Source organism: Diospyros lotus, chromosome 9 (genome assembly GCF_014633365.1).
Source record: "Diospyros lotus cultivar Yz01 chromosome 9, ASM1463336v1, whole genome shotgun sequence".
Taxonomy (NCBI): Eukaryota; Viridiplantae; Streptophyta; class Magnoliopsida; order Ericales; family Ebenaceae; genus Diospyros; species Diospyros lotus.
In genome coordinates this window covers 37,477,053-37,491,574 of record NC_068346.1, presented here as the reverse complement: position 1 = coordinate 37,491,574, position 14,522 = coordinate 37,477,053, and the positions used below count along the sequence as shown (strand labels likewise).

Here is a 14,522-nt window from a genome sequence, read left to right as displayed (position 1 = left end):
TACTTGATTAATAGATCTCCTACCCCTCTTTTACACTCCCAAACCCCCTATCAATTGTTGTATCAAACTCCCGTCGACTATTCTTCATTTAGAGTTTTTGGTAGTCTATGTTTTGCCTCTACCTTGCCCTCGCATAGATCCAAATTTCATCCTAGGGCCAAGGCTTGTATTTTTATTGGCTACCCACCAAACATCAAAGGCTACAAGCTGTATGATCTCACAGCAAAATCTATTTTCATCTCTCGGGATGTTCAATTTCATGAGCACATATTCCCCTTTCATTCTATAACCTCATCTGATGAGATATTGGACCCATTTCCTAATCTTGTTTTACCACTTCCTGTACATGAACTTGCTGTTGAACCATCTCTTTCATCTTCTAATCATCGCCTTGATCCTGTTGTTGATTCATCTTCATCTCCATCCATCTCTCCCATTCTCATCCGTAGGTCTTCTCGGGCTACTCGACCACCTTCTTATCTACAAGACTTTCATTGCAGTCTTTTATCTCATCACCCACCTCTTTTGACCAACACCTATTATCCTTTACATCATTATGTCTCTTATTCTAAACTTTCTCCTACTCATGGTTCTTTTCTTCTTCAAGTCTCCACTGATTTTGAACCTCAATACTATCATCAAGCCGTAAAGCATGCTCATTGGAGAGATGCAATGAAAGCTGAATTAGATGCCATGCACCTTAATAACACTTGGAGTGTTACCTCTTTGCCTTCTCACAAGCATGCTATTGGGTGTAAATGGGTTTATAAAATTAAATACAAATCTGATGGTTCTATAGAAAGGTACAAGGCCCGCTTGGTAGCTAAAGGATATACACAACAAGAGGGGTTGGATTTTCTTGATACATTTTCTCCTGTAGCAAAATTGGTGACTGTTAAAGTTTTACTTGCCTTAGCTGCCAGCCATAAATGGGTTCTTACTCAATTGGATGTGAATAATGCTTTTCTTAACGGGGATCTTTTTGAGGAAGTCTATATGGACTTACCACTTGGGTATAAGCCCTCTTACTCGGTTGGTAATAAGGGGGAGAAATTAGTTTGTCGGTTACATAAGTCTATATATGGGCTAAAACAAGCTTCCAGGCAGTGGTTCTCAAAATTTTCTCAAGCTATTCTTCAATTTGGTTTTACACAGTCCAAATCAGATTATTCCCTTTTCACCAAGGTAGTGGTTCTTCATTTGTAGCTCTTTTGGTCTATGTGGATGACATCATACTTACAGGACCCAATCTTTCAGTTATTGCTGATCTGAAATCTTTTCTACATAGTCATTTCAAGCTTAAGGATCTTGGTTGTTTGCGTTATTTTCTTGGTCTAGAGATTGCACAATCTGCCAAAGGGATTTTCTTCTCTCAAAGGCACTACACTTTGCAACTTTTGGAAGATTCTGGTCTCTTAGGCAGCAAACCCGCTTCTGTTCCCATGATTCCTAATCTAAAGCTTAGTGCTAATGAAGGGGATTTGGTTGAGGATGCTTCTCTCTATCGTCGGCTTATCGGCCGCTTACTATATCTTACCGTCTCTTGGCCGAATATCACTTATGCGGTCCACAAACTTAGCCAATTTGTATCTAATCCTCGGAAACCTCACTTGGATGCTGTCTATCACTTATTGCAGTATCTGAAGGCTGCTCTTGGTCAGGGATTATTTTTTTCTGCCACTTCTTCATTACAACTTCGTGCTTTTTTCGATGCTGAGTGGGGCTCGTGCTTGGATACTCGTCGTTCTGTTACTGGATATTGTGTTTTCCTTGGAGCATCTATGATTTCTTGGCATTCTATGAAGCAGCCCACTGTTTCCTGTTCCTCCGCTGAAGCTGAGTATCGTGCTTTGGCTTCTGCTGCCAGTGAACTTACATGGCTTACTCAACTTTTATCGGATTTTCAGGTTCCTTTTTCCCTTCCTGCCTTACTTTTTTGTGATAATCAAGCTGCTGTTCATATTGCAACTAATCCGGTTTTTCATGAGCGTACCAAACATAATGAGCTAGATTGCCATTTTGTTCGTGACAAAATTCTTGCTGGACAAATCAAGCTATTACCTATTCGCTCACTACACCAGCTGGCAGATATTTTTACTAAAGCTCTCCCAGCTTCTCATCTTCTTCTGCTATTGTCCAAGATGGCCATCATCAATATTCATGGCTCATCTTGAGGGGGAGTAATAGAGTTGTAATAGAGTTGTATTTTTTTTGTTATATTCTGTTTTGTATTGTAATAGCTTACATTTGTATTTTCATGTTTTGTGGCGTTTCTGTATTTTTTGTCTCAAGGACATTTCTGTAATTTGTGTATTAGTTTTAGGGCATATTTAAGACAGAGATCTCTATCAATAAAGTGGGTCAGTGAAGCCTTTAATTCTCGTGTGTTTCTCTGTTAGATTTCAAGCTCTCTGTTACTCATCTTCGAGACACCCACCACAAGCACCAGTCCAACCACCAGCATCCAATTCTTTTCTAGACCTTGTTAGCTTAAACTAAATGCCATATTATACAGATATACAGAGAATACCATGTAGCAGATACTTTTTGTGAATTACCGGATGCTATTGGAACCATCTTATTTAATTTTGTATGGAGAAGATTCTGCTTAACGTTTAATTTATCTTTGAATCATAAAAGTAAATTAGTCTCTAATCTATGTTTGAATTGTGAAAATAAAGTAATTTTCAACTTTTTAATCTTTGCAGAGGGATTCTCTTTCTTCTTGATGTGTCTCGACCCGATTTGGAGAAAGGAAAAGAAGATTGCAGATTTAGGGGGGACAAAATAGAGAGAATCTCGTCTAAAATAAATCTGAAATAGCTTAAATCACACACGAGACTAACATTAGAAGATTGAGAAATGAGAAGAATCAAGGTCTATAAAATGAATTTATATTAATATGACACACAATATAATATATCAATATATGAGTGTCACCATAATTGTTAAATTAAAGTGTGCAAGTAGCATTTCCTTTCCTCAAATTCGTCCTGGACATGCCAAATTGACAATTATAGGCACCAGAAAACAAGAGAGGAGATACACATCACAGTCCATAACTTTTACCTCTTTACATCAGAAAGCTCTTTTCAATTGACACAACAAAACACAGAGAGATAAGAAAGGGCGACTGAATGAGCTCCTTTAAATACATTCATGGACTCTGAATCTAAGTTAGAAAAGAAATGGATTTCTATGATCTGTTTCCTGCACATTGGATGTCTTTAAGGTTGCTCAGCTCTCTAACTTCATCAAAGCTGCGGACGTTTGAGATTTACATTCTATTCTGGCAATCATACTTTTTTAATACCAGACTTGCGTGAGAAAATGTTATCAAAATAACAGTTCCCTTTTGAAACAACATACATATAATGAAGGCACTGGTTGTATAAAGAAAGAACAAAACCAACGCACATGAGAGCTATATTCGAGACCTTATTATCTCAAACTAAAAGGCAATGTTAGTTTTTGAAACAACATACATATAATCATACAAAATACATTATATATGCAGCAGATACATTTTAGGTGGCATATAGATACAGTTAGAATCATCTTGTTGTTGAATACAAAAGTGATGTAGATGCAGAAGAGGAGGTGACCTTTGAAGAATCAGTGTTGTAACTATAGCTTGAAGACTGGACTTGGCTGCCCTCAGAAAAGTTGGTGCCATAGGTAGAAGAAACAAGAGATGTCAAGGGATTTAGTGGGGGGGCAAAATATGTTGCCACTGGCATTGTTGCCGGAAGGATGGGCAACGGGGCTTCACAATTAAGCACTTGAATTGCATGTTTAATAGGAGGCCGGAGATTGTGATCAGGGTGCGCACACCAGAGCCCAACAATCATTAATCTTTCCATTTCTTGTTGGTCAAAATCTGTGCCAATCTTTGGATCCACAGCCTCCAGCAGTTGTCCTGTACCATAGAGGTCCCAAACCCACTGAACCAGTATCATCTGGCTTTCTGGGACCTTATTGTCAATGGCTTTTCTTCCACAAGCTATCTCCAGCGCTACAACTCCGAAGCTATAGACATCTGATTCCTTGCCAGCTTTGCCTGTAACTACATATTCCGGGGCCATATAGCCCCTTGTGCCTGCCAAAACAATTGTGGTTTGTGATCCTTTATCATGGTCAACAAGCCTAGCTAATCCAAAATCACCAAGTTTGGCGTTGAAATTGGAATCCAACATAACATTGCTTGACTTCACATCCCTATGGACCACACACTGTTCCCATTCTTCGTGTAGGTAGAGCAGTGCTAAGGCCAGGCCTTGAGCAATTTTATACCTTATTGGCCATGTCAACAAGGTTTTCTGTTTGAAGAGGTGGGAATCCAAGCTGCCATTTGCCATGAACTCGTATACAAGGAGGAGTTGTTTTTTCTCATGGCACCAACCAACGAGTTGCACCAGGTTTCTATGCCTCAACAGGCTAATGATCTTCACTTCTGACGCGTACTCCCTTATTCCCTGTGTTGACCCCTTTGATACCCTCTTCACAGCAACATAGGAGTTCAATTCCCTCAAGAAACCTCGGTAAACACCTCCAAATCCTCCCTCCCCAAGCTTCTGTTCCTCTGCAAAGTTACTAGTTGCCCAGGATAGTTCATTGTATGAAAACTTCTTTGGCCCAGTTCCTGCCTCAAATTCACTATCCATAGACAGTTCAACTGCAAATTCGTCCTCTGCTCTAGTTTTCTTCCAGAAGACATAGCCAGCCAAGGCCAACACAAGCACCAAAGCTGGTAGGCCCACACTCAGTCCCACCACCAGTCCCTTGCTTAAGGGGCTGGAAGCTGTCTTGTTAGGGACAACCAAACTCGAACTAAAACTCCATGATTTAACATTGTTTTTCTCAAAACTTGATCCTGTTGAAGCTGAAAAACCGATTGCGACCCATTCTGGCAAGTAGTCCCGTAGATCAACCAAGAAATGAAGGGCTCCCTCGATCCTTGTGTTATTTACAGGAGAAGTACTGAAAACAACACTCAAATTTTTCGAACTAGAATTGTAAGTAATCCAAGCCTCATTTGTTGCTCCACCGGTAATGTTGCTAAACCACTCTTGAGTAACATTTGATGTGAGAGAGTTGATGTCAATACCTACATGGGTTTTCGATCCTGTTACAGGATCCCATAAATTGTAATATGTATCAAACTCCACAGCAAGAAATGGGCAGAGTGGTTGTATTGTAACGGGGTGGATTGGAAGGCCCATGGCTCCACCCGTAGTGATATTATTGGGACTATCAACAGTGGGGGCAAGAAAAAAGGCCAGCCCATCTGCATAGTCTGAGCTGCCACTTGAGTCGATCACAAACGCAAAATAGGTGCTGAAATCTGTCAAATTCCCAGAAGTTTTATCCCACAGATGAAGAGGCTCGAAATAGGTGGCTCGGCCGGCTCTCTGGGAACGGTCTACGCCGCGGTCGTCTGTTGTGACTTGGATGCCTTGATCTGAGATATAAGCATTTCCGTAGGTTGTTATATTGACGTTTTGATATTGAGACCTAATGCTGGTGAAATTGAAGCTCAGGGCATTTGCACAAGGTGCTTCATCTGCAAGCTGCACACAGCAAATGGCGAGAAAATAAATGACAATATACTTGGGTGATCCTGCAGGGGAGTTGTTGCAGATCCCCATATTCTCAAAAATTCTTAAAGTTTGCAGCTGAATCCATGCCATCAGATATAATTACCTATAGCTTATCCAGAGAAGGCATCGCTCTGGAGTCTTGGCCTTTGAAGAACGAAAACCCAGTCTCCGTGGACTGTTTCAACCGAAGAAGTTTCAATCTTTGCCGAGCGCCTTGAAGATGATGTTTCAACAAAAAAGATTATAGTGTAAATTTAAATGATTTAAAGAAAGAAATATGGTGGTTAGTTTGTCAATAGTCAATATTCATGATGGTATGAAATAACTATATTTTATGGAGTCAGATGAGGGCATGCATTATTTGTATCCCGTGTGCCAATTGATGTCAAGCGTGGCTGCTGAATTTCCCAAAAAGCCACCAATTTGAAGCAAGAAGTCAAAAGAGAACACGAAATAGAATCTTACCCTCTTGTCAAATCCGAAATCAAGAAAAAGGCTGAACCCGAACCCACCCTCTTTCTCAAACCAACCCCATCCTCCTCGTTGGAGCCGATTTGCTGCTTTCGAGCCTGACCTAGAGAGAGAAGCTTCAACCAGTTGCATAGGAAACTGATGTCCCAAATAAGCTAATACAAGTCAAATCAACTATAGTTACGCACCAGCACCAGCACCAGCACCAGCACAAGCAACAGCACCAGCACCAGCACCAGCACCAGCAGCAACAACTGACGGTGTACCAAGGCTTCGCTTGTATTAAGAAAGGGCAAAACCAACACAAACGGGAGCTCTCTTCTCTTCAAGTTTTGCGAATCACTGCTCTACTTATCACCCACAACTCCAGCCACTACCTTCCAATTCTTATCTAGGCCTTGTTAAGCATCTCCATAAGGTGTTATATTGACATTGAGATGATGAAGCTTGATATCATATTGGTGAGATTGAAGGTCAGTGCATTTGCGTAATGGGTTACAACTACAAGTAGACAGCAAGTGGTGATTCTACTCAAGGCCAAGAGAAAAGAAAGCAGAATACCTGAATAGGTGGTGATCTGGGAGTTGCTGACGCCCATATTTGCATGCAAAGGATATTGCACTTGAATTCTTATCTGATGTAAACAGCTAACTAGACATTGTTTGAGAATCTTGATATACAGAGACACAAACACATAAAGAAACGAGTCTTGTGGGTGGACTGTTTCCACTCAAGAAGTTGCATTGTTCACAAAGAAACAGTGACAGATTAATTGAGTGAGTGAAAGGAGCAAGTTCTCAACTCAACTCACAAGCTAATAACGTGGATAATGATCAAAAGAACCGGTCTTGATTGATAATGAAAAATGGGCCTAAATTTGTGTTGAAAAGTGGGGAAGTTATGGTCAAGTGTTAGACAGTTGGCATTTTAATTTCATCATATTTGTTTATTATTTTTTATCAGTTTTTTCAGTTTCTATACCCTTCATTTTCTCTTTTGACTTTGTCAAAGTTTGTTGCTATTTTTCTGAAGTTAGTGGCTGCGTATGGCTCAGATAATGGCAGCATTTTCTCATCAGTTTTACCCACTATGTTTAGTGGCAAGTCTTTAGGAAAGTTGGTTATTTTTCTTGTATATAAAGACTACAATCAATGAAAGAAGTATGCTGGTTTTTTTAATCACTTTGTGTCCTTGTTTCAATTATTGCTTCTCTATTTTTTCATCACTGGTATCAGAGCTACAATTGATCTTATAGGACCAAAACACCAATTTCAACCCAAAATACAGATGGCATCCAGCAGCCTAACTTTAAACCCTCCTATCATTCTCACTGGTGGAAACTACCACATTTGGTCAGTGAAGATGCAAGCTTATCTTGAAGCGTATGACCTCTGGGAAACTGTGACTGAAGATAAACCAATTGCTCCTCTACCAGCAAATCCAACCATGGCTCAAATCAAATTCAACAGTGAAGAAAAGGCAAAGAAATCTAAGGCCAAGTCACTCATTCAGAACTCAGTGGCAGATTGTGTTTTCTATAGGATTATGGCATGTGATTCTGCTAAAGTGGCTTGGGATTGGTTGAAAGAAGAATACCAAGGTAGTGATAGAACAAAGCAAATGCAGGTGTTGAATCTGAAAAGAGAATTTGAGTAATTGAATATGCAAGAGGATGAAACAATTGGTAAGTATGCTGATCGAATCTCCTTCATTGTTAATAACATCAGATGACTTGGTGAGGAATTTGCAGAAAAAAGGATTGTGGAGAAAGTGCTTGTAACTCTTCCTGAGAGGTTTGAATCAAAGATCTCCTCCCTTGAAGAATCCAAGGACTTAAGCAAGATCTCATTAGGTGAACTTATGAGTGCTCTTCAAGCACAAGAGCAAAGAAGGACTATTAGGCAGGAAAAATTTGCTGAAGGTGCTTTCCATGTGCAAAAACAAGTTAGTAAGGGCAAGAAGCAATTCAACTAGAAAAACAAAGGCAAAAATGAAGGTGGCAGCAGCAATGAAGGTTCAAAACAGAAAAATTTTCCTCCTTGCATACACTGTAAGAAGACCACGCATGCTGAGAAATACTGTTGGTGGAGGCCTGATGTAACTTGTGGGATTTGCAAGCAGTTAGGGCATATTACAAAGGTCTGTAAATTCAAAACTAAAGACTCAAAACCTCAACAAACTCGTTTAGCAGATGCAGCTAATGCACAAGAGGAGCAACTATTCATAGTTTCTTGCTTCTCAACAAATGATTCATCTGATGCTTGGCTCATTGACAGTGGGTGCGCATATCATTTGTGCAATGATCCTGAGATGTTCAGAAATCTTGATGAGACTTACAAGTCCAGAGTGAAAATAGGTAATGGAGAGTTTCTGGAAGTCAAAGGCAGAGGTCCAGTCAATGTTCAAACAAGTTCAGGTATCAAACTATACCTGATGTTCTGCTTATACCTGAAATCAGTCAAAATCTATTGAGTGTTGGTCAAATGCTTGAGAAAAATTACTCTCTTCACTTCAAGGATCATAAATGTACTATCTTTGATCCTTTTGGAGAACAATTATTTTGTGTGAAGATGAAGAACAGAAGTTTTGCTGTTGGTTGGGAAAAGGTTTTTGAACATGCTTACTCCAACACCACTCAGGTGGTTTCAAATCTTTGGCACAAAAGATTCGGCCACTTTAATCAGAAGAGTCTCTCATATATGAAGCAAAAGGAAATGGTTGAAAACATGCCTGCAGTTGTTGGTGAAATTCAAATATGTGAAACTTGTCAACTTGGCAAGCAGTCAAGGCTACCATTTCCTAAAGGACAAGCATGGAGAGCCAGTCAAAAGCTTCAACTCATTCATACTGATGTGTGTGGTCCTATGAAAACAGCCTCACTTTGTGGTAACAGATACTTTATTCTTTTCATTGATGACTATACTAGGATGTGTTGGGCTTATTTTATTAAACTCAAAAGTGAAGTGTTTACTGTTTTTCAAAGATTTAAGGCTCTAGTAGAAAATCAAAGTAGTTTGCTGATTAAATGTCTGAGATCTGACAATGGTACTGAGTATACTTCAAATCAGTTTGTTGAGTATTGTAATAGTACAAGCATAGTTCATCAGTTTACCACACCATACACACCACAACAAAATGGTGTGTGTGAGAGGAAGAACAGAACAGTAATGGAGATGGCTAGATGTCTCTTACTTGAGAAGAAGATACCAAACAAACTATGGGCAGAGGTAGTAAATACCTCTGTGTATTTGCTGAATAGATTGTCTACTAAGGCATTAGAGAACAAGACACCGTATGAAGTCTGGAATGGTGTCAAACCTGCTGTAGATCATCTTCGAGTGTTTGGTAGCATCTGTTATTTTCAAATATTTGAGTCAAAAAGAAGTAAACTTGACAACAAAGCTCAGAAGGGCATTCTTGTGGGCTATGGAATAGCAACCAAAGGATACAGGATTCTTTGTCTGCAAACAGAAAAAGTCATCTTGAGCAGAAATGTGAAGTTTGATGAAGTGACAACATGGGATTGGGAAAATTAGGAAAATGTGCGTTCTGATTCTCCATTTGATGTCCAGAGTCAACTTAAAGCTAATGATTTGGTGGATGATCTTCCAGTAAAGGGTACAAGGACCTTGGAGGATATTTACCAAAAGTGCAATACAACAATCATTGAACCAACCAGCCATGCTGAAGCTCAAGATTCTCTAGCATGGAGGAGAGCAATGGAAGTAGAAATGGAAATGATCAACAAGAATGAAACTTGGCAGCTAGTTAAAAGGCCTAAGGATCGCAAGGTGATTGGAGTTAAATGGGTTTTTAAAACAAAACTCAATCCAGATGGGTCAATTTGTAAACACAAGGCCAGATTGGTTGTGAAGGGCTATGCTCAACAATATGGAATAGATTACCAAGAGACATTTGCTCCAGTAGCAAGGTATGATACAATCAGACTTCTTATTGCTCTTGCTGCTTCCAACTCTTGGCAGATTCATCAACTCGATGTCAAGTCGGCTTTCTTAAATGGCTTTCTTGCTGAAGAGATTTTTGTAGAGCAACCAGATGGATATGTTGTTCAAGGGAAAGAGGATCATGTGTATCTTCTTAAGAAAGCCTTATATGGTTTAAAGCAAGGGCTTGGTACAACAGGATGGACAGCCACCTTATGCAGCTTGGATTCAACAAAAGTCAAAATGAAGCAACCTTGTATGTGAAATCCTGTGGTAATCATCTCTTAATTGTCTCTATTTATGTTGATGATATGCTTATCACAGGAAGTCAACTTGAATTGATCCAAGAGTTCAAGAAAGAAATGCATAAAGTGTTTGAGATGACTGACCTTGGAATTATGAATTATTTTCTTGGAATGGAAGTGTTGCAATCCAGTCATGGCATTTTTACATGTCAACAGAAATATGCTTCTGATATCTTAAAGAGGTTTAAGATGGAGGATTGTAAACTAGTGGGGACACCTATGACAACCAGTATCAAGCTGAGTAAGGATGATGATTCTGAGAAGGTGGATGAAAGCTTGTATAGAAGCTTAATTGGCAGCCTTCAATATCTCACAGCAAGCAGACCTGATATACTATTTGCTGTGAGTGTTCTTTCAAGATTCATGCATTCACCAAAGGAGACTCACTTCGTAGCTGCAAAACGTGTACTTAGGTACATCAAAGGTACTATTGCTCTTGGTATTTTCTTTCCAAAAACACCAGGAGAAGCTTTGGAATTAATTGGCTACACTGATAGTGATTGGGGAGGCTTTGTTGATGATTCAAGAAGCACATCAGGGTACTTATTTTCTCTAAGTTCTAGTTTTTTCACTTGGAGCTCAAAGAAGCAGGAGACAACGGCTCAGTCCACTGCAGAAGTTGAGTACATTGTTGCTCCCTCAGCTGTCAACTAGGCTATCTGGTTGAGGAAGATGTTGAAGGATTTGGAACATGAGCAAGCTGAAGCAACCATGATTATGTGTGATAACATTTCTGCAGTCTCAATTTCTAAGAATCCAGTCTTTCATGGACGAACCAAGCATATCAAGATTAAGTTTCACTTTATCAGAGAGGCCCAACAATCAAATGAAGTGGTGCTTGTTCACTGTTCATCTGAAGAACAGCTTGTGGACATTTTTACCAAGCCACTGCCTAAAGAAAGGTTTGAAGCTTTAAGACAAAAAATTGGAGTTTGTCATCAAAATGCCAAGGAGGAGTGTTAGACAGTTGGCATTTTAATTTCATCATATTGGTTTATTATTTTTTATCAGTTTTTTCAGTTTCTATTCCCTTCATTTTCTCTTTTGACTTTGTCAAAGTTAGTTGCTATTTTTCTGAAGTTAGTGGCTGCGTATGGCTCAGATAATGGCAGCATTTTCTCATCAGTTTTACCCACTATGTTTAGTGGCAAGTCTTTAGGAAAGTTGGTTATTTTCCTTGTATATAAAGACTACAATCAATGAAAGAAGTATGCTGGTTTTTTTAATCACTTTGTGTCCTTGTTTCAATTATTGCTTCTCTATTTTTTCAACATCAAGCGTGACATTGTAAACAAAGTTGTAAGAGATTAATCTATCTAGAATCAGGAATTAAGGTTGTATATATTTATTTTCCAAGCTCTTAATCCACTACTATATATCGATAGGAAAATTCACACAGGCGCCTAACTGAAAGAGAGGCTGATAATGATAAATGAGCCCAATTGTTTACAGAGACGGTGAAAGATTGATAATGACAGAGGCTCACTGATGATTGTTAGAACAGTAGGTTCTATGGCACACACCAAGAGAGGGGGTGAATTGGATATTTTAAAAAATCTTAATAGAACTTGAAAACTTTTTGACCCAATTGAGGTTTTAGTGATTTAAAACATAGAACATATAAAATGACAAATGTAACGCTCAATGAATGTAAAAGCAAGAAGGATAAATGACACAAAGAATTTATAGTGGTTCGGCTTAAACCAAGCCTAATCCACTACCTTAGCTCCCACTAAGGATTTTAAACCAATTCACTAAAACCTCCTACTTACACAAGTAGGCCCTCTAGCTACACAAGCTAGGAAATACACCCTCCTACTTAAACCAAGTAGGCCCTCTAGCTACACAAGCTAGGAAATACAACAAGTATAACAAAGAGAGGATCTAAGAGATAAATCTCTTAGTTACAATGTCTCTCAAAAAATTATACAAGGCTTGAAGTAAATAAATACAAGTGAGGATCAAAGCCTTGAAGAGAGAAAATACAACAGTGAAGGCGCAAATATTATAAGCTCGAGTAAAAATAATTTGAACTCTTTAGATCAACTCGTTCCCATCCATTAGTCTTCTCTTGATCATCCATGACTTGTATTTATAGGCTTCCCAAAAGATTGAGGAGAAATGTAGCCGTTTGTGACCGTTGGAGTTGAAAAACTAGCCGTTGGAAGCTTTCTGTAAAAGATATAGTCGACAGAAGAAAATGCATAGTTGACTATTTTTACAAATAAAACAGAACATAGTCTACAGACAAAAACGCATAGTCGACTATCTTATAACACAAAAATTTCATAGTCGACAGATACATATGCATAGTCGACTATTGCAAAAATATGAAGAGATTTTTGAATTTTATGAACAAAAATAGTCGAGAGATGAAAAGCCATAGTCGACTATCCTTACATGATAGTCGACAGACTGAAAATTAGTCGACAGATGAAAACAGCATAGTCGACTATCCTTAAATATAGTCGACTATCCTTAACAGCATAGTCGACTATTCTCAGGCATAGTCAACAAAATGAAACACATAGTCGACTATCATTTTTATAAAAACTGAAACGATAAATGATAACATGAAAAAGAATATTTTGAATCATAAAATTCTTTAACATTGAAATCTCATAACTTTATTTCATCATCAAAATACAATTGTTTTTCATCATCAAAATTATATCAAATGTAAAGCATCAATCTCCCCCTTTTTGATGATGACAAAACATTTTATGAAATACCCAAAAGTCTCCCCCTTTTTGTCATAAATCAAAAAGGATATATTTGAAAGAATTTTAACACAAGATTAAGAGGGGATTGGGCAAAACATCAATGGGGTAAGAGTACATAAGAAAAGATAAATTTTTACAAACTCCCCCTTAATAACACATATCAAAAAGATTTATTCTCCCCCTTAATTTTAGAAACCAATATAAGTTTTCAACAAAATCATAAAGCCACACTTATAACTCAAGATCATCAAAACTTATAAACACAGAGAATTTAGGGATAGAAAATATACCACCAAGATTAAATTTAGCAAACTCTCTTACTCTTGGTTGGTAGAATGAGGAATGATCTTCTTGTTCACTTACTCTTTTCTTCATGCTTGATTCATTCATAGATTTTTTTTCTTGAATTTCATTTGAATGACAAGCAACCTGCAAAGATAAATCATCCACAAGCTTTTGGTGCCCAAACCACTTTGGGGTCACCATAGTTAGCATTGAAAATTCCTTTTGGAACCCATATTTGTTTATATCTTGTAGGATGGTTTCTTATAAAGCATTTGTTTACATAATGCCCACATTGACCACAATAATGACAAGTGATTTTAGAATGTGAGGCAAAATTTTGTTTTCTTTTCACAAAGCCACTTAGCCCTTTTCTTCTTTTATGAAAATCTTTTCTTTGAATCTCAAGAGCATTTTTCAAATCTTCTTTCTCTTTGTCAGCTTTTTCAAGAGATAATTTTAAACATTTATTTTTCTCTTGATGTTCATCATTTTGAGCTTTCAACATTTTCTTCTCATTATTCCACGAATCTTTTTCTTCTTTCAATAAGCTCACTTCTTTATCTAAAGATTTTAATTTCTTCTTTAAGACATTGTTTTTTATACTGATATTTTCAAATTCATTCATCAAATCATTGAATGCATCATGCAATTCATCAAGAGTAAAACTTAAAATTAAATCACTAGAATGGGAAGGATTCTCTTCTATGTTGGTCATAAGACATAGGTTGACCACTTCCTCCACTTGAGATTCGTCACTAGAGGATGAATCATACATTTTCTTCTTGAACTTCTTTCCATACCTCTTAAATGATGGACATTCGGATATGATATGCCCATACTTTTGACATCCATAACATTTAACTGCATTTTTATATTTCTCCCCCTCAAACTTATCTTTCTTCTTCCTTAGGTTTCTTCTTTCCAATTCTTTCAACATTTTTCTACTAAGAAACTTTTTGAATTTCCTAGTAATTATCATCAAATCACCATCATCATCATCTTCATCTTCATCATCATCATCATCATCATCATCATCATCACTAGATGAGTGTGAAACTTTGAACAAAAGATTCTTATCTCTATTTATCTCATCATTATCTCTCTTCAACATGATCTCGAGTCATGAGAGATCCAACCAAATCATCAAAAGATAAGTTATCTAAGTCTTTAGCTTCTGTTATGGCAGTGACTTTG

General features: G+C 37.9%; 1 protein-coding gene across 2 annotated transcripts in view; it reads right to left on the bottom strand.

Annotated features, from left to right (window-relative positions):
• LOC127809662 (L-type lectin-domain containing receptor kinase IX.1-like) overlaps positions 1 to 14,522 on the bottom strand; it is a 165,530-nt gene that overhangs the window by 89,296 nt on the left and 61,712 nt on the right. The window contains exon 2 of one of the 2 annotated variants that reach the window (XM_052348643.1): positions 3,806 to 4,750. In XM_052348643.1, coding sequence (XP_052204603.1) covers positions 3,806 to 4,750 — 945 coding nt within the window. Of the gene's footprint in view, positions 1 to 3,805; positions 4,751 to 5,334; positions 5,698 to 14,522 lie in introns of those variants that run through there. The other variant, XM_052348641.1, reaches the window with a different exon arrangement.